Source organism: Spodoptera frugiperda, chromosome 7, assembly GCF_023101765.2.
Source record: "Spodoptera frugiperda isolate SF20-4 chromosome 7, AGI-APGP_CSIRO_Sfru_2.0, whole genome shotgun sequence".
Classification (NCBI taxonomy): Eukaryota; Metazoa; Arthropoda; class Insecta; order Lepidoptera; family Noctuidae; genus Spodoptera; species Spodoptera frugiperda.
The window spans coordinates 5,050,553-5,078,056 of record NC_064218.1 but is presented as its reverse complement, the minus strand read 5'-3'; the positions used below and the strand labels follow the sequence as shown (position 1 = coordinate 5,078,056).

Sequence of the window (27,504 nt, the reverse complement as noted above, 5' to 3'; positions counted from 1 at the left end):
ACTTTGAAGTCCCTAATTTAAGACAGTGTTAAATTGAGGCCAGGTTAGCTTTGTCAAACACGTCTAACAAGAAAATCTTTTTGTAAAATGTATTCCATTTGACAAATGAAGACTACGTGCCAACGAAGAAAATCGTAGAATTTGAAGATAGGCGTGAAAATATCCTTTGACGTATAATTACAGATTTGAATGTTAAAACCATAATATAGGACGATAATCTCACACTTAATATGGTAACGGCGTCGGGATTTCGCTTACACGAAATGAAACTATAACACTTTATGTTAAAGTTCAGTTTTGAAGATTATGAAATGGAAAATATGAATTTTATGGAAAAATAGGCTTTGTGGATAGGCTATGTAAGTATTAAAATCCCAATTTTAGATCCCAGTGGGTGTTCGATCGGTATTTACATAGCTCTCTAGTATTTGCTTTGCGGTTCTATTCATTTTTATGGGTTCTTCGTTTTTTTAACGTCGCGTAGTTTTTGCGTATTGATTTGGTAAAAAATCATAGAACACACTTGAATTTATTTAGTTGACATTATGACTGTTAAGAACAAATATGACAAATATATAGTATGAATAAAGCATGTTTCTAAAGTTTAACCAAATCTCAAATGCGAATAAAAATCAAACTAATAGATACATCAAAAAAAAAATCTCCGAATTAGATTAGGGTTCATATTAAGGTAGTCAAAACATGCAATCAAAATTATATTTTACCACCATATAAATATAGCTGTTTTTGCAAGTTTCTAATATGACCAATGTATTTGTTACAGTGCAAAAACGTCTGTGCCGTGAGGACGCGTGAAACACGGGCAGGCCCCAGTGATGAGAGAACATTTTCTATAGTGAACTGTGAACTGTAACAGTGCTTTAGTTCGTATGTTCAATGTTAAAGAATAAAGAGTGCGACCCTGTTCAAAAAGAAGTGCACCTCTCGTAGTACGCGCGTACTACGATAGCAAGCGCAGAGCGTGCTGTACACACACTATTACAATACGAGCGTAGTACGAGAGTAATTAATAAAGAGTGCGGTCCTGTTCATAAAGAAGTGCACCTCTCGTAGTACGCGCGTACTACCATAGCAAACGAAGCGCGCTGCACGCACACTAAGCGTATTGTAATACGAGCGTAGTACGAGAGCAATTAATAAAGAGTGTGGTCCTGTTCATAAAGAAATGCACCTCTAATAGTACGCGCGTACTACGATAGCAAGTGTAGAGCGTGCAGTACACACACTATTACAATACGAGCGTAGTACGAGAGCAATTAATAAAGAGTGTGGTCCTGTTCATAAAGAAGTGCAGCTCTCGTAGTACGCGCGTACTACGATAGTAAGTGTAGAGCGTGCAGTACACACACTATTACAATACGAGCGTAGTACGAGAGTAATTTTCAGCGTTCGTTAAAGATACGACGTTATATGCGGGGTGAAGTAAGCCTCGGTCTTTGAATGGCCCATTTAAGTATGTGCAGGATTCCAGTCAAGTCATATAGAAATTAAAGTTATTCATGTAGGTTGTTCATTTGCTTTAATTTCCTAGAATGGCAAATTGCATAAGGTAGGTATTACAGTATATTTATTATGTGACAATTTTTACACGTAATGAGCTCCTGCTACTAAGAAATTCCTTGAAGAATCAGAAAAATAAGCCAAACAAAATTGTCGTCGTCACGTCTTTTATCCCTGAAGGGCTAGGTAGAGGTGTACATTAGGGCACTTAATGCCACTGTACAATGTACATCCACTTTTCACCGTTTGTGTTATAAGTCCCATGTAATAGGGGGTGAGTCTATTGCCACATACTGGGCACAATTCCAGACTCCGTGCTACTACTGAAAAATATTTACATAATTGTCATAGTAGAAAGAATTTTGAACAACCATTAATTGAAAACGAAGTATCAAGATTTGAGCAAAGATTGTAGTCGCCTTTCAGAGATCGAGGTTTAAAGTAAACGGCGATAATTGGTTTACCACGACGTACTTTAAGAGTTTATTGAATGTTTCGCTAATGTGTCGTTGTTGTGTCAGAATCAGCCTGAAAATGTACTTTAGTTAGGCGCTGGCTCCACGAGCGAGAGAATCGCGGCGATATTATCGTCGTGCCACGTATTTCTATACACTCTCTATGGAACCGTCTCCACACGGCGATATTATCGCCGCGATGCGACGAGTGGCAATGAGCGCGCAAAATGTCATTACATCGTCGCTAGCCCGCCGCGACTAGCAGCTGGTACGCTGTCTAACGCAGTGTTATTTCAGCGTTAAGCACGGACGTTTCAAGAAGGTTTTTAAACGCGTCGTCAAGGAAACACGGCGATACCGTTACGAGTCGCGACGATACGCAGCGGAATTATCGCTCGTTCGTGGAGATTATCCGACGATATAAGGGCGGACTCGTCGCGATTCTCTCGCTCGTGGAGCCAGCGCCTTAGATGTTCAAAGATTGTAAATAGTTATATACCAAAGAATTGTATTGAGAGTATAAATATACCAAATAATATTGCTGAAAGGAATACTTTTTCTGTTATTAGCATCCATCTTCACAGCTCTTTGTTAGTAAATCTATCTAAGATATTTCTTTTTTGTAATGTTAGGTACATAAAACGCCTATGTAATATTACGAGAAGATTATTTTTGGCATAAAAGATTTATAAGATCGAGCTGATTGAAGTGTTTTTCTAACTAGAATTAATCCTGTTATTTTTACGACTTGTAGTATCAAATAATAATGTACATATTTCTAAGGTTTATTTATGAATTGAAAAGCTGTGGAATTATTACTAAGTCTATTTAAGAACAGTATTTGGTAAAAAGTGATTAAACGAAATAAAATGGAGCAAATTGTATGATTCCTTATGTCCAATATTCGTGTCGACGAGTTATGAAATTAAATATTATATAAAATATCGAATACTTACTAATTCGTTTTGTTATTTATTTACCTAAGTACCAGACTATTTTCCTATAACACTACTTTTTAATATTGTAGGTTAGAATCATGGTCGCAGTACACTCTCAGGCAATTACCATTACTAATGTAAACTCTTTTGTAATAAATCGAGTCCCTTATATACATAGATACACACATATATGTACGTCCCTATATATAGGGCAACATGAACGTATTACGTAAACAAACACAGATGACAAATAAAATCCGGAACATATGTGCACGATTTGTTCCCTAAAATTCGCAGGAAAATGGTTATGGCAAATGGTATGGAAAAATACATACCATAACTTCACGTTTTGTAGTTCCCGATTGTATAGGCAGATGTCTTATATATTTTTCTATCGCCCACTAAATAAGTAGAAAAGTGGAGCCTAGAAAACTTTTATGCCAGTTATTCAAATGTTTTGTGATCAATTTATTCATTGTGGTTGTTGTAGAATTACCATTTAGGTATTTACATAAAATATATGTTGGTAATTAACAGAGACTGGGCCACAACTGATAAACATATGGACCTTTTTTGTCTTTATTTTTGGGGAAGAAAATCATTCAATGGCTTCTCTCGTCGTGGGCGAGGTGAGAGGGAAGTGTCAGACTCTTACTGACTAAAAACCACCCCGTTCCTACTCCTGCTTTTCGAGCCGGAGCCCCGGTAACCCGCTAGGTAGTCCGCAGCATCACTGACCTATCTGCCAAACGTAGAGATTATGTAAAGGAGATCCATAGTTCCAAACTGGACTGTGACCTGTTAAAGTTGTAGTTTCTGACTTAGGTATTCTGAAATAAAGCTATGATATTTATCCTTAAGTTATGTGTATCTAAAATTGAAATGATAATAAATTATTTACGGATTCGTGGTTAGCCAAATGCAACCTTATGTTACAGAAATTAAACAATAAATCAACGATAATTGCTAAACCAAAGCCGTTAGCATTCTAACCGATATTTTGGAAAACACGTATGGACTCGAGTAATTAATTATAATAGACAATTGGATCTGCTGCTGAATTCGAGGACAATGCGCTAGTTATGGTAATTAGGCTTAATTAATGAACTACTATACTAAAATGGTATATACTGTCTAAGTGAATACCGTCCTAAATAGTTAACTGCTTACAATAATATAATCTACTAGCTTCTGCGAGCGACTTCACCCATGTTCCCGTGGGATAAAAAGTATCCTATCACCCAAGTCAGCTCATACCCTATCTTTATACCAAATTTCATCAAAAACCGTTTAGTAGTTTCAGCGTGGTTGTGGTTGACGGAGAAACATCCAAACAAACAAACTTTCACATTTATAATATCAGTGTGATTAGAGTGATACGAATAGGTATTATTAACAGGAAAGATTTGATTATTTGTTCGCATTAAATAGGCTCGTAAACTCTAGTAGTTTGTTGACCAAATTGAAAATTAATTTTAGCAATGGAAAGTATTTTCCATTGCTGTACACACAGGCTGTACATATACATGGTCAGGGATCAGGACGATTCTAAGAAGGAATAAAAAGGCTACATTCGATTAGAATTTACTGATATCGGCGCTGATCGCTTACCATCAGGTGACTCGTTTGCTTGTTTGCCTCCTATTCCAAAAAAAAAAAAAAAAAAAATACGTGTCTAATGTTTTAAAATAATTTACAAGACGGACATTAAAATAAAAATTTGTCTTCTACCCGTAGAATACTACACAGGCTAAACCACAGGCGAAAAGCTAGTGAAATATAATACCAAATATGTATTAACAAAGCTGTTCGATATTAAATTAATTATGCTAGTCCATAATTAAATTCGGGTTTTAGTTGATTTAGTTCTATTTATTTGGTCATGATTTTAATGCGATGATTACGGCTGTTTATAATGCTGACAAAAGCATTAGTAATAGTTTACGTTTGCTTGTTAGTCGATTGGTTATATGGGCAGGGGATATCCCTGGGGCTCTGTGATTCTGAGGGATAGCCCCCAAAGGGGTGACAGATTCGAAACTAACGTTAACATTATTTCTCCAGTTACGTTATGAATCCGACATTTGTACCAAATTGGGGCCAGTCTTTTGTCATAATAATTGATCACAATAATTGCGTTAATAGAGAATTTTGTATTTTATATGTCAGAATCGAAGGCAGAATTGTAATACTAGCGTCCCCCCTCGGCGCTCAATGGAGTCAAGGATTTATTGGCTGAGCGGCGTGTTGAACACTTCTCGTGCAGCAGAATCAGAATTATCGAGATGATTAACTCAATAGATTCTACACATGGTAACAAAGAAACCTAGCCACTAGCGTTTTATTTTTTTAAGAACCCTTTACAACATAAAACAGATTCGTTGTAAAAGAAAATATAATCTTATTTTAAAGGATATTAAATTGCCTTTCATGTGTCATACATTACTACGTAATACAATACTTGTAACAAAAATCAAGAAATGAAAACGAAAAAGTTAGTGCAAGTGGCGTCGTTTCTTTGCTCCAAAGTGTAGAAGGTAATGGAAACCGCAGCCAAGTGGTTCGTTCGTCGATTAAGATTTTAAAGTTCAAAATATCCTGCATTTTGTATGAAGTGCAATAACTGTTGAAACTTGAGTACCACAAAAACATTTCATGTTAAATGTTGCCAAGACGAGACCATTTAGCTCGCACTGTCAAAAAGTAATCAGATCCCGTGTAGAGCCAAGTTTCTAACCCTACATGCCCAGACCTAAATCGATAAGCCCTAATTTCACACTCAAGTTACGGGGAAATTCTACAGCCATAGCTCGTACTGCGTAGTTCGTAGCGCGTAGCAGAGTTTTTACGCTATAATCTCGTAGGCGTGCAAACCTTGGACGTAACTGGCGAGTTGGCCGCACGGAAAGAGTTTAGAAGATTGAATAGATTTTTAAGCTCAAGCCCATATGACGAATAGCAAAAAGTCCGTGCGGCCGACTCGCCAGTTACGTCAAGGTTTACACGCCTACGAGATTATAGCGTAAAAACTCTGCTACGCGCTACGAACTACGCAGTACGAGCTATGGCTGTAGAATTTCCCCGTAACTTGAGTGTGAAATTAGGGCTTATCGATTTAGGTCTGGGCATGTAGGGTTAGAAACTTGGCTCTACACGGGATCTGATTACTTTTTGACAGTGCGAGCTATATGGTCTCGTCTTGGCAACATTTAACATGAAATGTTTTTGTGGGATTTCATTTCTTTTTGTAGGTTGCTTATGATAGAAAGATAAAATGAGCGACAAATACAAGTATTTTTTTGTCGCTCATTTTTTCTTTCTTTTTTTGGGGTATATTTCTTCAATTATTTTTAACACTAGATTAACAACTATCAATATCGTAATTTTCTACCTACTATACAATATTCAAACCGTACGTAATCCTAAACTACTTAAGTTAAACCTATTAACAATGAAAATTAAACAATGACCTACGTATCAAATTATTCTCACTAAGTCGTACCTACATAAACAACTATAAACATATTATACCTACTAACCTATACTACTTAATTGCAAATACCTACTTATTCAATCTTTGAATTTCTTAATTAAATTTGTGAGAAAATTGCAAACGTAATGCTAATACTTTTTATCAATGAAAATTAAAACACTAGTACCTAACTAAACCTTCACCTACTAAACTACTAAATTTATAAGAAAATTGCAAACGTAATCCTAATACTTTTTATCAATGAAAATTAAAACACTAGTATCTAAACCTTTACCTACTAAACTACTAACAATTAAACCCCTCCGCGGCCGCATTCAGACCTCTAGCGTCAAAAGTTGCGGAAGTCTCGAACAAACTTTCACCCCCTAGTTTAAGGGGTTGGGGGGTAAAAGTTCCAAGTTTTAGGATTTTTTTGTTGTTTGGGTACTAATACTAGCTTACATACCAAATTTCAGTTTTCTAGGACTTCAGGAAGTACCTTAAGAATTTTGTTGATCATCAGTGAGTGAGTGAGTGAGTGAGTGAGTGACGAAATCGGGGTATTTTAGATATCAATAAAATCTAAAGTATAAGAGCTATGCAATTGAAACTTTAGAGGTTTATTAAGTCTACCACTGACATTATATCCTGAAAATTTTGTTTATCTGGTATAACCCAAACTCAAGTTATGAAGGTTCAAAAATACGACGAAGCGCTTCGAGAAAAGGTAGGTAGTGCCCTTGCGCTTGCGCTTCGCTTGGCTCGTCTTGGCGGGGGCACTACCGTGCCCCCAGATTCGTACAAAGTTGGACCGCATTGGAAAGTTCTTTTGTTAGCACAAATGGAAGGGTAGTTCTCTTTTTCGTTCGCTGGTAAATCGACGAACAAAACTATCCTTTTGCTTGTGAAGAGAAAAGAAAAAAGTGGTGTGGCTTTTGGAACCGTTGGTCCAGTAGCAGAAGAAATAATAAAGAGTTTAATTTTTGTATACAATGATAGGGGCGAGACTTCTAACCCGTAAGGCTGAATACTTTAATTTTAACGTATAAGTCCTGGGTCGAAGGGGTCGAATCCCCTCCCCAAAAAATTATGGCCATTTTAATATTTTTTTTACTTTTTTTGATATCAAAGGTTGTATGCGTCGTAGAAACAGAAAAAAGACGACAAACGGTAGCTAATAACCTTGGCTAACTAATTCATTACTTTTTTCATATGTTTGATAATGTTTTGGTGAGAAAAAAATCATTTGTGAATTATTCTTACCGAAAAAAACACTATTTTTCAATATTTTCGATTAGGGGTTCAACCCCCATATTATTTTTTGTCGATAAAATTAGATGTAGTACTCAGCCTTAACGGGTTAGAAGTCCCACGCCTATCACATTGTATAATTAGGAGTTAAATGCACTTGGTAAATATTTTAAATACACTGTTAAATGTTTCAATTTAAATACACTGGTAAATGTTTATTTTTTTCTAGTTTTTCGAATGGAATAGAGAAACCCAATATTTCGAGATGGATGGATTGATGGAAAGTAGAACTATGACGGTGAGTATTAAAAATAATTAGATTGTGTAATGTATGTATGTAATAATGATGAGTATAAAATATGTATGTATGAATATATTAGGCTTTTTTTTGTGGGAGCAAAATCTTACAATGACTTCTCCCGCCTTGGGTAAAGCGAGAGGGAGTGTCAGACTCTTACTGACTAAAAACCACCCCGTTCCTACTCTTGCTTTTCGAGCCGAACCCAAATAACCCGCTAGGCAACCCGCAGGTCATTGAAATTAGGTACCTACACAATTTGATCCAATAATTGACGTTTCAATTAAAGTCAAGTTCACAATAAAGGTGTACAATATAATAAGGAAAACCGAGGGAATCTATTACCTAAACGTGAAAGTAGCGCGATTGATATTAAATTTCTTGGCACGTGCGACACGACGCGGTTGTCGTCGACAATCGAGAACGATATAATGAACATCGCCTCAGATTGCTGCTGCCCTGGTACCGTCTATCAGATTCAGTACTGGTTTATGAGCTTTTATTTATTAATTACGATTGGTGATTGGTTTTCTTTGTGAAGAAAATAATAATTATTACAGGTAGGTACAATTAATTACCTATTAATTGTGTACAGATTCGTTCATCCTCCATTTATTTAATTTCTAATTAAATATGTTTTCTTAAGTAAAATTAATATTAAACTTAGTTCGTTGGTTACTTAGTTCGTTAACTTAAGTTACACTCAAGTAAAAGATCTAATTTGGCAAAGATTAGCTAGCATAAATTCATACATTATGAGATTATGAAGAAGATCGAAATGTAATAGTACCTAGTAATAGGCAAGTTACCTAACCTAACGTTTATCTTAGAATTGAAACAGTTCAATAAGTTATTCGAGTATTGAACGATTCTTCTTTTTATAAAACGTTGCCACACGCTACGATTTTCTTCTGTGTCGTGATGGTGTTTGTAAACAAACATACAATATCGCATTTACATGACACATGATTATAGAACTTGAAACTTTAATTAAGTGATCCGAAAGGATACGAGTATGAGTAAACTATAATTAGTCTTATATTACCAACTACTTATAAGTGTTATGCTCAAAATTAATACTCGTTCGTTATCTCATGGAAAATTAATTAATTGGTATTTGTAAGATATTAATTTCACAATTAATTATACTCATCGGGTGCTTCGTATATAGGGTGTCTTGCGGCGAGGTGTTTGGTTACAAGAATGCTGTTATTTTTATCATTCCTTCATTCAGGAAAACACACCCTGTAGTATATTTTTTGTTTAAGTTGTTTGAATGAATAAATTTAACTTAATTAATGGTTTTTATATTTATATTAGTTCTCCACGGATTCTTGGTTCGTTTCATTGTCAAACATTACTTAATGGACTTTATGTAAACTGTCTATAACCAGCTGCCCTCGTGTTTATTCGTGATGATTTTAAGAGGTGGATGATAAAATAAAACTGTTTAGAATACGGAAAAATAGATTATATTACACAACAACCAGATTACCAGACAGTAAAAAATGTAGCCATTCTTCCAAATGTTCCAATCCATTTACAATTCTATAAACTTAACAAAATCATAATAAAGGTTGCGTTCTCAAATACCAACAATTCGATATGGATGTTATTCGATAATATTATCTCCACGTCAATTTTATTTTTTTTCTATGGAACATGCACTATTAAAGCTCAGAAGGAATTTTTATTAAACGAATACTGAGACTTTAAAAATCGAAAAATTCTGTGCTAAATTGAACAAAAACACTTTTTTTTAAAAGGTGTACTGAAATATAATATCTGGGACAAGGACTTTGTGGGACTTTATAAATAAACCACTTATGTTTTCACTAATATAAATAAAATTATACTGTTTTATCCCCAAAGACCACGTTTCTCAAAGTATTCATAACACTAAATTAATTTCAAAGTAAAAATGACAACACCAACAGGAAGACGACCAACTTTAATCATTTGTCTTCAACAAACTTTTTTTCTTAAACGGTTTTCTTTTGTTCATGGTTTTCACGTATCAAGAAATCATTATTTTTCTTGTATAAAGTAGAACTTTGTGTGTAAAAATAAAATTGTTAAAGTGTACACTTTAAAATATGGAACGTACTACTTTTGATGTTATACTGAAAGTGCGTGAATTTCCAAATGTTCCAAAAAAGGCCCAATTACCCCCCTTCCCAATCGTCCCAATCCCCGATTCCCCAAATTCCTAACCCCCAAAAGGCCGGCAACGCACTTGTTACGTCTCTGGTATTTCAAGTGTACATTGGCAGCTGCGATTGCTTACCATCAGGTGATCTTTCCACTCGTTTACCGGCTTACTCCATAAAAAATGTGATGAGATTTTAAGTCAAAACCATATTTTAGTTTTTCCGACTGTGAAAAAAAAATCTATTTTCACATGTCTAAAAATACCTCGAATATATATCTGACGCTGAACCTGGTAAAAGGAAAATTCTACGAAGCAAGTATGAACTATGAATGTTGTTTTCTCAAAATGTAGTTTAGTAGCACTCACTCACACTCATATTTTATATGCTACCTTTTAGTTCGTAATGACATAGGTACTCGGAATTATTTCGAGTAAGAGGTAATTTAAAATAAGGATAGCATGCTAAAATTAGGATGCATTTCCATCAGAGATGTGCTATGTAGCTAAGCTACGAAGATGTAATAGCTAAGCTGTGAAACTATGGGACCGTTTCCACTGATACTAAGCTATGTAGCAGTGCGAGTAAGATGTGCTATGAAGATGCGCCGCCGGAAAGTAGCTATGCGAGGAAGATGCGCAGCTTGAGCTCTAGCTAAATGCTATGTATTATTGTATTTAGTACAACATGTCCATGTACAATTGTACATTGTTTAGACAATTGTTTGTTAAGGAAAAACGTGCTTTATTACATGGGTTACACAAATTAATATTGACAGGATGGTTAGGAGAAATACATTTTATTTTATCTACGTGTTTAGCTCGCAACAGGAAAATATATCTACGTTTTATAATGGCATTTCATCGATAGTTAGAGAATGTTGTCAGAATCATTACTTAGTGTATATTTTAATAAAGGTATTTTTGTTTTCAAATAGTTTCTGTAGCTTTGTACTCTAGTGCGAGTAGTATGTCTATCAGAGGTGTATATGTCCAGTATGTTATGCTTATGTATCAGCCTGAGCCTAAAGGAAATATAATAGCAAACCTCAAGATTTCAAAAAGAGCAATTTCTGTCAGTATTCTAGCCTAATCGAAAACTAAAAGGAATGTTTCAAGAGAAATTACAATTGATTATTTTGCAATGAAATTAGATTTTTTTTCATCTGTGTAGTCGTACATAATATATGTTCTATACACATGTAGGTACCTATAAAATTTTCCGGGAACTTTCATTGACTTAGCCACCAACGCAAACACGTGGAAAAATATATCTTACAGCTATCAAGTCGATGTGAAGAGGAAATGATAAAAATATAACTATCCAATGGGATTCCAGCAATTCTGTATAAGGATAAGGATAAACACGACTTACGTAGAATGTGGTGTCGTTAAATGTTAGAAAGTAAGTTTACTAACTCTATATGTCGCTTTCTTAAATTCATTCAATCCAGTAAACCCGTATCATTAGAGGAGTTACAATTATCAGCTTTATCGGGGAAACATAACGCGTAAAATTGCTTGTTTGCGTAAAATAATGATCTTGAGACGATTTAAACGTTTGTTTATATAGTGCTGTTCTAGATTCCAGTCTATAGTTAGACAATCTGAACTGATTGAACCCAAAGAGTTGAAATGAGTCAGCTTAATATACCGTTACTTAACTTAAAGTATCACACATCAATAGCGTATAAGTGGCCACTGCCGACTAAAGTCTCTTCTCGCATGGAGAAGGTTTCAGCATTAATCACCATGTTTGCTCAATACGGTTGGCGATTTAGAACTTATAATTAAAAATTATAAGCCCAGGTTTCCTCATGATGTTTTCCTTCAGTTGTCAGTGGTGTCTCAATAATCTTAGAAAGTACACGCGTATAACTCGGAAAAAGTCACATTCCCACTTGCTGTTGGTAGGTTTCAAACCCGTACTCTTATGCACGAGAAGCGGGTGTCTTATACCTCCGGGCCACCACGACATTTTAAGTTGAAGATAAATGGGTGTTGTATTTACAAGAGAAGATTGTCTAAAAATATTTTTTTTTTAATGAAATGCAGAAATAATGTAGGCTGTAATGAAAGCGCGTTCAAGTATTACATTTTCAAACGAAGTGTGAACGCGACCTTTGGTAGTTATTTTAAAATAACATCACTCTGTAATGTAATCAAAAGGACTTATTGTAGCAGGCGGTTACTTCAAAATGGGCTTAATGATGTAGGTGTCAAAGTTAAAATTAGAATAGCAGCAATTGTTTCTTGTAAATCACTTTCGATTTGTGAGCACTGTCGCTTTGAATAAGTTTTTAAATTGATAGTGTTCGGTCTATTGAAAGTTGTTACAGTTTTAAAGTTTTATACTTTAAATATAATAAAGAATGCTTGATAATATTTGTAGTACGGAGACTTAAGAAACTTATCAACAGCAAGTACCAATGCAACTTCGTGCGGAAACCTTGGCTTATAATTTCTGATTATATGTTTGAAATCACCAACCCGCATTCAGCAAGCGTGGCGATTAATGCTCAAAGCTTTTTTGTGTGAGAAGACGCCTTTGGTTAGCAATGGCTACTTATAGGATAATGATGTGTGACGTATCACTACATAGTATAAAACAAAGTCGCTATTTTTGTCTGTTTGTAATAGGTAGAGTGATTCAAGAGGAAGGTTTATATGCGAAGCTGAGGCGGGCCGCTAGTGATAGTTTAAATTGCAAAATATTATAATTTGATTTTATCATAAAACCAGTTTAATACATTGTAAAATTTTGACAAAAATAATGTCGGATCTAAAATAAGCAATTGATGCCAATCGTTCAAATATAAAATAAAATTGTTGCACGTGCAAGAAATAAGCAATTAAATACAATAACTATTAATCCGAACAAATTAACTTAAAATAGAGAATAAATCATGATCTCTTCATCAGTATCACAATTGACGGCATTAAAACAATATGTGGATTGCATTCAGAATAATAAATTAGTTAAATATTGTATTTACATTTATTAAACGCCACAAGCAGATTACATTAAGCAGAAAATTATACTTACTGGGTATTACTGTAATGTAAGATTAAAATGATATTGGAGCATTTAAAATTTACAAGGATTAACATAATAGTATGGGTAGATGACTAATTGTATTTTAATTCCCGTCAGATGTTGTCCCGTCATGTTTTTACTTTCTTATTATGGAAACCAAAACAATCAATCAATAAATTTTATTGGTTTGAAGTATCGTGTGACGTCATTTCTAAGTACGTTTTATACTTAGAAATGAAATGAAATAGCGACGTATCTGGTTCCCACTGTATTTTAGTATTGTTTCCTTATACAATAAAATAAAAAAATATTAGATTAATATTGCGTTACCTGACCAATAATAGTTTTTAATTTTCATATCCAGGCATCATCCCTAATATTACGTTACTGATGACTAATTAAATAAAGGATTTATAGGGAACTTTTGTAAGTCGAATTGCATTGTTGCTACGAGATGGCTACGGATCGGCTACGGCTACGAAAATTCGTAGCATAAGCCCGCTACGCTTCCCTAAGCTACCTAATGCTGCAAATGGCTACCTAATCCTTGCATAGACGGCAAAGCCACGTTTAGGTTAATACATCACTGCGGAAATTATGGGCTTATGTATACTCTCCATGAAATGCTTGTGCGTGGGTCTAAATTAAGCTATTCGTAAAAGCAAAGGGTTTGAAGGCGAAAACAGCTAAATGTCTATTATTAGCCAGTACGTTATTCGGACACGATGTTGAAATTTTTACGAAGATACGAATGTAAATAGAGCGTAATGTTGAATAGAATATTATAAATTACTCTAGTCTACTAATCTTTTGACTCATAGTAACTCATGTTATCCACAGTTTTCTCATTCTTTTTTTACTTCATTTTATCTACAGTTGACAATACACACATTTTATTATTCATACCTTTTCGGCTGTCCACTTCGCTTTCCGAGTGGATGCAGGTGGCCGCTTGTCGTTCTACGTGGAAAACTGAGAGGGAAGCCTTTATTCAACAGTGGACGTCTTCTGACTGATGATGACTTGACTTCGCCATTCCTAAGCAAAGTAACTACATTAGATTTTACACTTTCAAATTTAAAAAGGCAAGAAAACCTTTGAGTACCCTATCAAATGTATACTGTTTTGTGTCCTAATTAACATTATCACACAAAGCCTAATACACGAGTGCTCATCCACAAACAATGTACAACGCTACAAAACCGTGATAATTATAATCACTGGTTCTAAACCGTCCCTGTCAAACGAACAGCCAACGTCACTCTATGCTAATTTTACGAGGCAATATTTTGTTTCATAATTTTTTACACAACCCGTTACAGTACAGTACAGGAAAAAATCATGAATATTTATGAAAGAAAATCCTCCAAATAAAAACCTTTTTCGACGTAAACGGCCGTTGTAAACTGCTCTCAAAGGTCATTGAACGACAAAAGTTCAATTCTATTGATATAATCTGTATTCAATATGATCAGTAGGCATTTAGGCAAATTGGAGTACTTAATTGATATTCTGAATTAATTCACTTTACCGTCGTCGGTAATGGAGGTCTTCGAATATTTTTTGACAATTATTTTTATAATGATTAGCACTTTACGCGCGGGTTTTGGTGGGGGTTTGGGTACTTACTTTGGTGAATTTTAAATTCGGTTTGGGTTGTTTATTTAAAAGTAACACGGAAGTGTTTTTTTACAGAGCCCCCATATTATGATATTCTTCTATGTCGTGGGTGTATTAACAATATACATGCACATGACACCCAGACCCGGATCTGTGGATCACACAAAAAGTCGTTCCGTGCGGGAATCGAACCCGCGACACGTTTCACGGCAGCCTATTGCCCAGCTACCGCACCAACTATGCAGTAAATGTATATGAGGATGCAATGCAAATATTATAGTCATAGTGACTAAAATTATTTAACCTAAATTACTTAAGAATTTCAAAACATTCTCTTGTGACAGAAGACAGATGACAAGTCGCACGAAGACGATCGATGAATTGATGAATGAAACAAATCAAAGGGTGACGTCATAAATCCTACATCGCACATTGCGAATAAACACGGATAGAAAATCCCAACGACCAACAGTTGGGCAGAACGCCCGCCAGGCATGATCACCTCGCCTGGAGGGAGGATTTTCCTTTTCTTAGGGAACTTTACTCCGTTACTTGAGAGATATTTTATCTCATAGAGATTCAGATGCTTTACTATTTTCCACAACGAATATTTTCTGTTATCCATAGCCTGCCAATGTCAATCACACCACTCAATCAATCCTTTTTAGCCTTTCAATTCTTATCAGCTCTTCACAAAATGTATGTCTATTTTATGAGCTTATGTACTAAACCACATCATTACCCCTGAGCCGATCACCAGCTAATAACGTTACCTAGTCTGCACAAAATGGCTCCGACCACATGAAAGGAAAACCACGAATAGAACGTCAATGCAAATGAAACCTAATGACAAACTAATTACGTTTCACTTTTGTGTTTAAGTTTATTTAACAGAAGAGAAATGGCTCTTTTAACTATTTTTTTTTAAAGTAACTTAGTTATCAGTAACTTAATAAGGTGTTTGGCAACAGGTTTATATAATGAGACTTAATAATAACTTATCTGGTAAAAAGTGGATGCTATATTGTTGTATTACATCTTTGGTTACCCTTTGATTAATGTGTGTTAATGCATGTCGTGGTGGTTCTTATGCACAAGGGTGCGGATTCGAAACCTACTATTGGCAAGTATCAATGTGACATTTTCTAAGTTATACGTACTTTCCAAAATTATTTAGACACCACTGACAAACGGCGAAGCAAACATCGTGAGAAAAGCTAGGCTTATAATTTTTTATTATAAGTTTGAAATCGCCAACCCGCATTTAATAAGCATGGTGATTAATGCTCAAAACTTCTCCATGTGAGATGAGGTCTTTGGTCAGCAGTGGCCATTTATATATAGGCTGTTAATGTGATTTGAATTTACTGTTTACGTTTACAATCAAAAATATCAAGATTATGTGCTATAACATATTATGTATGTCACATCCATCCAATACCACTCGAGAAATAAATACGTACATATGTCATACGCCTACAGGGTGTAAGTAAATCTCTCAACACAGTTCGGATTACGAGTGTCTCAGACAATTAACACACTGTAAATTGGACCCTAAAGACACTATACAAACGAAGTTATGTTCAAGGCTTTCATTAATGAGACCGTTAAATCTTACCGAATCCCATTCACTGCCTTATATATGATTGTGTATTTATACTATGTTTATTATTAGATTATATTAGTCTGTACATTCATGGGGTTGTATTATATTAGGGAATGGGTTAAAGTTGATTAAATAACAGTGGCTTGTTAAACAACAGTTAGTTTGACTTAATTAAATAGAGCATAAACTATGATATTATTATCACGGTTTACTCACGTATATGAATGGAAAATAGCTCTACTAGTCTTGAGTCACAGAGGGACTCTTCATCATGAGCAGCGTGTACGGATGCGGCGACGTCACGCAGCCTACTCAAACTAAAAACCAAGTAACATTAGAACTTTTCTCTATTAAAATACGCAAGTAAACCGTGATTTTTAGTTAATTTAGTACGTCTCATGATAGTTATTATAAAAAAAAAATTGAGCATAAACTGTTAGTAGTATAATATTTAGTAGCGGATTACTATCCAGGAATAAACTACAGAAGTGTATGTTACTTCTCCGTTGCATATACACATACATATAAGTTAAAATAGTCAGTGATGTACTTACGATATTAAAACCCTTTAATAATGTAAACTCAATTCAGTTTTATTTAATTGTTATGCTATCGGCTTACTCACGTAACTGTTTGACCAGGAATTCGAACGTAAGCCTCTAGCATGGCTTGAAACTAGTCGGGTTCCTCATCAATTAGTTACTTGAGTAAGACGATAACAAAATAATTAGTTTTACTTATTTCATGAATCAGCTAAGTATCCGAATTCAATTGAACGTAACGATTCAATGTTTACAAATTAATTAATTACATCGACATATTCAAAATTGTAATCCTATATATTTAATTGAGCGTACATTGAAGATAATTTGTGTACCGCGAAAATTAATTTTCGAATAATTTTGTACTTTGAAAATAAATTATATTATATACCAAGCGAGCTTTCGTATGTTATACAGCCTCAGAATTTTAATAAGCCTTTTGTATATCAAATGTTTTATTTTTCTTCGGTCTTCTCCTGTATTTTATAAGACGTATAGAAAAATCAACAAAAATAGAAATATTATAATATACCTATTATGAAAACGCGCCGCCCTTGAGTCGTAAGTAATTGGTAAAACTAGATTTTTTGCAAAGGTAAATACCTAGAAAAAACATCGTTAAGTATATTCAGACTTCATGTAATTTGGTTCACCTTCACCCAATTTCTTTCCAATATGTTTTTCTTATTTATTTGTTAGAATGAATTCTCCATGACGCTGGTGACTAATATTATTAGTAAGAGCCTATTTTTATCACTCTCTAGAGTCCCCCCTAACGAAAGTAATTAAATGTAACTTCTTAGAATATAGAATCGACCTAATTTCATTTATTTACTTCGCATACATGCTTTAAAGGTACTAATTACACATAATTTTCCAGTGAGGGAGTAGGTTGGATGATTTGTAGCAGGTCCTATTAATTATCGAAGTGTGATAGATCAAAAAGGGGGATGATTATGTTTGGTAAATTATGTATGTGTGATCATATATTCCCTCATATTTCTAAACTATATAAATAAGTCAGTAACGTCACGTCTTTTATCCTTGATGGGGTATAGGTAGAGGTGAGCAATACGGCTAGTAATGGCACTGTACAATGTACACCCACTTTTCAACATTTGTGTTATAAGTCCCATGTAATAGGGTTTGAGCCTATTATTACATATATCCTGAGCACAATTTCAGGCTCCGTGCAACTACTGAGTAATTTTCGACCAACCGAAAAAAAAACCCTTAATACTTCCCCGGCAGTCGCACTACAGACTACGACGAGAAAGACTATTTAAATAAAGGGGGTTTTATTACAAAGAAAAAAAAAATACCACATGCTTCAATGAAAAGTTTCGTTTTCCATACGTCTGTTTATGTCACAGATATTTTTAATATTTCGACATTTTTCTCTGTGTATCGGAAATTATGGGACGCCATTGATCCCGGTTGTCAAGGGGACTGTCAATGGATCTACCCATGAGTGTCATATCTATTTAAATAAAGGGGAAATATATTAACATCTACCTTGCCTTGTAATACCTGCCTACTGAAAATGTCGGAGCAAAAATTGTATTGATCTTTTTTTAAAGTACTTCTATCTATCGTATTACATCGTTATAAATATACAGAAATATTGATTTTCAATTAAATTCTAATACAATTTTATGCATTAATAGGTTACCACATGCTTCAATGAAAAGTTTCGTTTTCCATACGTCTGTTTATGTCACAGATATTTTTAATATTTCGACATTTTTCTCTGTGTATCGGAAATTATGGGACGCCATTGATCCCGGTTGTCAAGGGGACTGTCAATGGATCTACCCATGAGTGTCATATCACTGCCAGAGTTTTTTGGAAAGCTCGTGAAAGTTGATACATAAAATATATCTGTTTGGCTTGCTAAATAGTCTTGACTACAGTGTGCAAAAACAAATCACGACCCAATGCCTTATCTAATACCTGCCTACTGAAAATGTCGGAGCAAAAATTGTATTGATCTTTTTTTAAAGTACTTCTTTTTGACGTCTACGAGCGCCCTCTATTATTTGATCGTTATAAATATACAGAAATATTGATTTTCAATTAAATTCTAATACAATTTTATGCATTAGGGAGTAGGTTACAGTGAAACCATATACATATACGTAAACTGACGTCTTTCACCCATGGGGATATACAGAGAGTATGAAACGCCAATTGCTACAATTCTGACATACCTCTTTCGTGTTATCAACAGTCATCAGCCTTTTCAAGCATACTCGTCAGTTAAGGGTACTTTTAATTTGGCCCTTTTACAAAATTTCCATTGTAAGTATATTAATCGGTTATTTAATTACATTACATTACATTTGGCATTGTTCACCGTACTTCTAAACTAGCCTTTTGTGGGTAAATGCCATGCCATTTTGTTATTATAACTTTCATGAGCCATACTAAATTAATTGTTCTGTTATCGGCTTACTCACGTAACTGTTTGACGAGGAACTCGACTAGTTTCAAGCCATGCTAGAGGCTCATATTCTTGAGCAGTATTACGCGACGGTACAGTTACGTGAATAAGCCGATAACATAATAATTAAGCCATGTTATCTGTTTGGCTTGCTAAATTTTTCAGTCTTGAAACTACAGTGTGCAAAAACAAATCACGATCCCAATTCCAATCTATCTTCATTGCAAATCAAATCTGTCTACCACAAAGTCGGCTTTCGAACACAACTCACATTTTTTAATCACTTTTATTTACACTGTCCAGGCTCGAGGCTAGACTTTTTGACGTTACGATACGAGCGCCCTCTATGCTTTCATTTGACGTTTGTAGCTGTTGACATGTGCTCGCAAGCGAGTATACGAATAAAAACAACCTGTGAAACTGAGTTTAAGTTTGTGTATTGTGCAAAACTGTTATTTCTATATAACTATATACTCTGTTGTTGTTGTTAAACTATTTTATTTGCCTTACCCCGTTTGTGTGTGACTTTAGTGATTGGAATTTTATCTCTTTCCCGAAGACGAATCCACGTGGTATGTGGTACACACTCTTAGTGTTGATAACCATACAATACTGTAATTTATTTTTTCTCACAAGTGTCGTAATACTTATATGTTATAGTTAGGTATGTGACGGCCTTAGTGTTTGTTCCATACGGTATGTGTTGTTATATACTTATGTAATAAACCATTTGAATGTTTTATTTAAAATTATAAAAGGACATAAATAAACTCGAGGTGACATTGTTTTATAAATAATAAACGTCGTTGTTTGTGTTAGACATTAATATTAAATTATGTTTATTATTGTAGTAAAAATGTTTTTATGTAGGTAGGTTTTGTATTAATTTGTTTATTTTGCCCAGACAACCTTTTATCAAATGTTTAAGTACTTAAAACGATATTTATTTGTTTCATATTTACGCCTCTTAATTATTTGTAATAGTCCTTTAGTTCTACGTATTATTATTATCGTGATTTGTTTATTTTGAGGTGAGAAAATCATCTAATGTCTTCTCCCGTCTTGAGTGAGGTGAGAGGGAGTGTGAGACTCTTACTGGCTAAAATCACCCCGTTCCTACTCCTCCTTTTCGAGCCGGAGCCCCGGTAACCCGCTAGGTAGTCCGCAGCTCTGGGCAACATGATTACTTAGTATGAGAATATGGTTTTGATATCCAACTCAGGAATTTAAGCCTATTCAACATAAAAAAATATGTTTTTGTTTATTATCTGGAAATAATAAAGAGTGTCAAATTAATACAGATTAGCTTCGGCCAACAGTTGCGCCCCTAGACTAAAAAAGTAACCTATGTTTCCTATCTACGTTCTAAATTCCGATCCGATCCCTTCAGCCAATTTGACGTGATCGATTAATAAACATGCATACAAACAATAAAAATTCACAAACATCAATGTTGTGGACAACATCATCAACTGATTGAAAAAAAATGAATGTAATCTTTATTTATCATTATTCAGTTCATCAATTATTCCGTCTGCATGTATGTTAAGAACCAGTTAATACAAAATGAAAAGAAGATTGTGAAAGATGAAATGTATACGAAATTAAAATACATGAAATCAGACGTTTCGTTTTTGTACTACATTGAAATATTAATACCTGTTCGAGGTAAAGAAAAATATTTTTCAATTTCAATAAAGAAATCTATTTGTCAAAAAGAAAATTATGAATAATATAAATAAGTACGGCTGACAATAATGTTGTTTGATCATCTTGTTAAACAAATTGGTGATTATTTTTAGGACCTAAATTTAATTTACCTGTAGCATGAGTTCAAGTTAATTGGATTGTTTTTTTTTTAAAGGGGAAAATCATCCAATGTCTTCTCCCGGCCTGGGCGAGGCGAGAGGGAGTGTCAGACTCTTAATGACAAAAAACCACCCTGATCCTACTCCTGCTTTTCGAGCCGGAGCCCCAGTAAACCCGCTAAGTAGTCCGCAGCTCCGGATCAGGCATTAGCCCTACTGGGCTCCATCTGATGGGTCTTTGAGGCGCGCGCGGAACGCGACGCGCCGTACGCACGTGAATTGGATTGGGTTGGTCCTACTAAATATATACTAGGTATATGTATAATATACAATAAAAAATATTGGAAATACACTGTCTTGTGTTTTTTTTTATGGGACTTGCCGGCAATCGAGCAGACGTATTACCTGATGGTAAGCAATCGCCGCCGCCCATGGACACTTGAAACACCAGAGGCTTTACAAGTGCGTTACCGGCTTTTTGGGAGTTAGGAATTTAAGGGTTATTGTTCGGGAATGGGGATGGGGAAGATTGGGAAGGGGGGAATTGGGCCTCCAGTAACCTCACTCACACAACGAAACACAACGCAAGCGTTGTTTCACGTCGGTTTTCTGTGAGGCCGTGGTATTACTCCGGTCGAGCCGGCCCATTCGTGCCGAAGCATGGCTCTCCCACACTTGTGTTTCTGGCTATACTCACTTCAGTGTGCAAAATACAATGATAAGATTCTCCTGGGGCTTCCTCTCGAAAGCAATTCCGATCGATCGACATTGATATTGTCACATTACGTACTCTTGAGTGGCAACACTAGCGCCAATTGCATCCGTGCATGCGTTGCGTGTTAAATAAATTAGAAATGTTATTGAGTATGACTTTATATTCCGTAAGTACTCTGAATGCCATTTAAACACCTACGATTGATGTTGTATAGTTTTGACATTGAATTAACTGTTATTGAGATTATTTGGATTGAAATTGTATTGACTTTGAGACTGGTTTCAAGATTAAGCACTCTGTATCCTTAGTACGAGTTAGCTTTATGTTGAACGAAAACGAAGCGTTTGGCAATGGCGCCGTGATTGGCTGGAATGAACCAACCAATTAGAGTATTCGGCACTCTCGTTAAACGTAAAACCAATTCGTACTAAGGCCTCTTAAGGATCTGGCTGATTATAGGAGGATAATGGATATTATTATATGGAATGTAGTAGCCATAACGAATCACCTTGTTATTCCCCGAAGGGGTACCAAAGTAGCATTGTATAACACATACAGTATACACTTTTCCTCAATTAGTTTATTAGCCACTGCACATTCATCTTTGCCACTGCTGAGCTTTCATAGCCGAAAATAAATTTTGTGTGACTCTACCTATTCTGTAATTATTTTAACACAGAGAATAATAGATAATATTTTTACTAAAAATTAATATCCAAAATAATTGATATAGGTACTTACTTAATAGGTAAAAGCTAAAGATTTGCATCGCTACCTCCATTAACTAGACAGGTTATAAAAATACTTATTAGTAAAGAAATACAAACTAGCTAAAAGCGTTTATTAATAAACTTTAGTTTACTAAACTATTTACTGACATTCTACGAAGTAATCCGAGACCCATAGTCGCTCCTAACGTGTTTTGGCAGTGTCAGTAAGCACGATTATCATCAAACCCTCACTTGCCAAAGTTCTTCAATATTAATGAAGTTGGAATCGACCTCGTTGCATATATTCGCTGTCATCAATTCTCCGAACTTATCTGTCTGTCCTCAAATTCTGCTTGAACGAACAACTTTTGTTTGAAGTTCATTTATTTGTAATTTTCAAATATTTGTATTAAAATAAAACTTAAGTGTAACTTAAGATTTAAAAAAAAGTTTTATTTATCGATAATAAGCCTGATTTAGTAATTCTCGATTTCTTTTAAAAAAATTAAATTAAACTTTTAAATTCATATACACGATCACGGAAATCCAAGAGGAACCTACATAGTTAAATTCGATAGCACTGTGGCTATACTAGCAACCTTTAAGGCGTCGTGTCTTCGTCACAAGACTGTAAAGAAAATAAACTAAAAAAAATGTAACCGCCTTCAATTTTCTATACCTGAAAAGTAATATACTTAAACCGCATCAAAACCCATTCAACTAAACGCGCACAAACAAACATGCATACGTACAGGTCAAACTGAGAACCTCCTTTATTTTTGAAGTCGGCTAAAAATTAAATGTCCAAAGTTCACTTAACAGATTGTAGGTTGTGGAGTATGAATATTGAAGAACATGAAGATAATATTAAAAGTCTCTCGCAGTAGAAATATATATAATTTATTTTTATACACAGAAGTTCATAAAAGTTCAGCACAACACAAGTATAGTTTATAGAAGGAGTGAAAGATTAGGCGAGAACGGATAGATGAAAACGATAGTTAGGAAACACAGAATAACATATATAAAAGCGCGGACAATTGTATCGGAGCAAAGCTCGTTAATTAAATCAGAGTAAGCAGAGGCCTAAAGCAAAACGCGACTCACCGATGGCCTACGTGCGACCCTTGACATCTGTCACTTTTTATTTATTACTTTTATTAAATTAAGTCAATTGGGTACTATCCTCGGTCAAAAATAAATTATTACTTTTCAATACAATAAAATATTAAAAAATAATCACACTCTCATTCATAAATTTGATGAACTATTTAATTTTCGATTTTTTCTAGCTAAATTTCTAGAAATAAGTCTGCTATTTGACGTCAAAAACTTATGACGTCATAATGCACTATTTCATACAAAGTTCATAGAAAATATCGTTTTTGACGTTTGGAAAAAAGTATTGAATTTGACTAGTAGGAAAGTAGCCTATTGACAGGAGTCGCCACCTCCAAAGAGTATAATAAGTATAGGTCGCCACAGATTAACAAGTTCTTAACAAGTGCACAGCAAACACTAATAAATCGCATTGTCTCAATTAACTTTGTATTAACTTCTTCTCATTATTAAAAAACTTAATTTCTAAGTTTCATTTGTACTTTCTTAGATTGTTATTCTTCTTTCTTGTAATTAAAATTGTGTTATTTAGTAAAGAACTTTCGGCTATTCTTAATTAGATTTATTTCTAAACACAGACCGATTTTTGTCCTTTTTTTCAACGAAATCTGTACTTATAATAAATCTGTAGAGAGGTCAATTCTGTACATAAAATATATTTCCAAAATAACTATCAGCGGATGATTAGTGATCGATACTGACCCCAAAAATGCAATCAGAAAATTTTTTGTCTGTCTGTCTGTCTGTCTGTCTGTCTGTCTGTCTGTCTGTCTGTCTGTCTGTCTGTCTGTCTGTCTGTCTGTATGTTCTTTATAGAAACAAAAACCACTCGACAGATTTCAACGAAACTTGGTACGATTGTTCTTTATACTCCTGGGCAGGTTATTGTATATTTTTCATCTCGCTACGATCAATAGGAGCAGAGCAGTGAAGGGAAATGTAGGGAAAACAGGAGAACTTACTCCATTTTTTAAGCTTCCGTCGCGTGTGCAGCCTTAATGGTTAAAGCTACACAGAAATCATGTATGACGGAAATGTTCTCCTTAAAATTGTTTAAAAAATATTCCAGGACAGCAAATGTCTATCTTTTATGGTTGACTCACAATAACACGTATTATAGCTTAGCAGTTAGCCGTTAGCCCGATAGCTTAGCAGTTCGGAGCTTTCTGATTATATTTGTCTACCTATTCTTACGTTTATAAGACCTATTCATACCTAATTAAAAAATGTTCACATTATTACCTATTTAATAAAAAAAGAATCATAGAAATCGGTACAGAAACACCAAAGATATACATGAATTAAGCTTAGTTTATATTAAGTAGGTAAAGGCGTACGTACTTTTATTAATTATAGGTATAGGTGTTATTAATTATAGTAGTTATAGGTATTCAGTTTTATCAATACATATAATAAATCTGTAGAAGGGTCAATTCTGTACATTGAAAATATTGAGGGGTGTTACTGGATCGATACCAAACCCAAATATATTGTGATTATTTTTTTGTCTGTCTGTCTATCTGTATGTTCAGGCATCACGTGCCACTAGCGGTTCGATTTCGACAAAACTTGGTATAATACTTTATTATCCTGGGCATAAAGTAGGATACTTTTTATCCTGGAAAAATACGTAGAAAAAAAAACTTATTTTTTCACTTTTATACTACAGAACGCAAACAGTAGTAGAGGGATATCCTTAATTATTATGGGCCTAGCCGTATTTGGCTTCAATAGATATTTATAAGATGTCATTGTTAGAGTTACTCAAAATGGAGAAATAAAACATCCACGCGAAGACCGACATCCACGCGGACGGAGTCGCGGGCGGAAGCTAGTGAAGTAATAAAATGGAAACGGTCTGTGGTGACAAAATAATTGCCGATTCGGTCAGCCGTAGTTAAGACATTGCTGACATTTAATAGTAACCTAATATTAAAAGCTTGGTCAATACTAAATATTGGTTTCAGAAATAGGTATAATAGTGTTGCTTCTGTTTTATTCATGCCTTTATTACTTCTATCAATAATAATGTGCTGTTTTTCTACATTGTGTACAACAAAACGAAGTCTTATACATATTAAAGACACTAAATAACTTACAACATACACTAAGTAAATTATATTTCTCTTCTTCTATGCCATTATAAGAAAAAGGACCGCCTCTATAGCAGGCAGGCTACGCACTGCCTCCAATAGTCTCTTAAGCGTGTTCTCAGATAGGTGGTGCTGGTGCTGCGCCACTGGGCGAAGATCCACACCAGTTAATATTACTAGTCATTTATATTTGTTTCTAATTACTAACACTAGTTTTTAAGTTTTCTTGTTACTACTAACATTTATGCACACAATAAGTCTGAATTAAATGATTTGAATTAAGTTATATTGTTATTTACTTGAACAGGATCATTGTCAGATTCGTATGTGGAGTTCACAGTTTTGAAAATTACAATATCCAGCTATCTGTATTCAATAAAAGAAGTACATGGATGAGTAGGATTCTGTGTAAACTATTTTAGTTTTTTTAATGCTTCGAACAATTCACTGATACATTTTTCTTCATAATTTTATTTTGAGGAACAGCGTTTAAAAATAAACTAAAATTTTTTTTTTATAATTCAACTAACAATTGAATATACTCGTAATTTAATTAATAGTTCTTTGTTAATAAAGTTTAATTTAAAATAATTAAGTTTTGTTCAAAATTACTTAACTGGACTCTAACTAAACTAATTGGAAACTCCCAATTAAAATGTAATGAAATTGGAGTTACTATGTCTAACGTAAGCATCAATAGATACTGTGGACTATCTAGCGGGTTTACCGGGGCTCCGGTTCGAAAAGCAGGAGTAGGAACGGGGTGGTTTTTAGTCAGTAAGATTCTGTCACTCCCTCTCGCCTCGCCCAATGCTGGATAAGTCATCGGAAATATACTACCATTTAAAAAATTGGTAGAATATAGGTATGATAACAAGCAACAAGTATTAAAATAAAATTTTAATATCATATCATGATAAAAATCAATCAAATGTTTTACATAACACAAAGTTTTACTAAATTTTACATGCAGCAGGCAGAAAATTTGTCCACTATATCCATTTTTTCATTATTTTGTTCTCTAGACTTGCTAAATGGAAAATTTAAATTCAGTCTATTTGGTCGGAAACTGGGACCGCATTCATATGTAAGTGGTCGGAAGGAGGTCGTAAAATGAAGCCAGGTGGGTACTTGTATTTTGAATACGACTCTGACAGTTATGAAGTCGTTTTGTTTGTTTATACTTTTTAATCGAGGAATATAAGTTGGAATGGCTGCTCTTTGGGTTATTTTCGTAAGTCGTTGAAGGAAAAGCTAATTAAAACCGTGGTTTATAAGTTTATATAAGCTATGGGAGACAGGCGTGTTAATATGTATATCACACTTATCTTATATGTATAGGGAGTATGTATGTAACATAGTTATTGGTAAAAAAAGTAACGGTTTTCTTTTTGTTATTTCCATTCGTATCGTCACGCCTTTTTTATCTGTGCTTTTATCCCCGAAGGGGTAGGCAGAGGTGTTAACGTACACCTCTGCCTACCCCATCACGTAATGCCACTATACAATGTACACTTTTGTCCTTTGTATTATAAGTCCCATGTAAGCCTATTTTCGAAAAATAACCAAGTAATACCTTGCCCGATACGGCAATCGAACTAGAGGCCCCATTTTTTTTTGGACGGGAATATCATCCTATGACTTCTCTCGTCTTGGGCGAGGCGAGAGGGAGTGTCAGACTCTTACTGACTAAAAACCACCCCGTTACTACTCCTGCCGAACCGGAG

The 27,504-nt window shown here is 34.6% G+C and overlaps 2 protein-coding genes across 4 annotated transcripts in view; one reads left to right on the top strand and one right to left on the bottom strand.

Moving 5' to 3' along the window:
* The window catches only part of LOC118266367 (G-protein coupled receptor dmsr-1), a 70,152-nt gene extending 68,477 nt beyond the window's left edge, over positions 1-1,675 (top strand). For all 3 annotated transcript variants that reach the window (XM_035579788.2, XM_035579786.2, XM_035579787.2), the window contains one exon: positions 785-1,675. In XM_035579788.2, coding sequence (XP_035435681.1) covers positions 785-806 — 22 coding nt within the window. In that variant the 3' untranslated portion in view covers positions 807-1,675. The remainder of the gene's footprint in view (positions 1-784) is intronic.
* The window catches only part of LOC118265968 (ATP-dependent RNA helicase vasa), a 239,972-nt gene that overhangs the window by 133,081 nt on the left and 79,387 nt on the right, over positions 1-27,504 (bottom strand). The gene's annotated exons all lie outside the window — the stretch shown is intronic.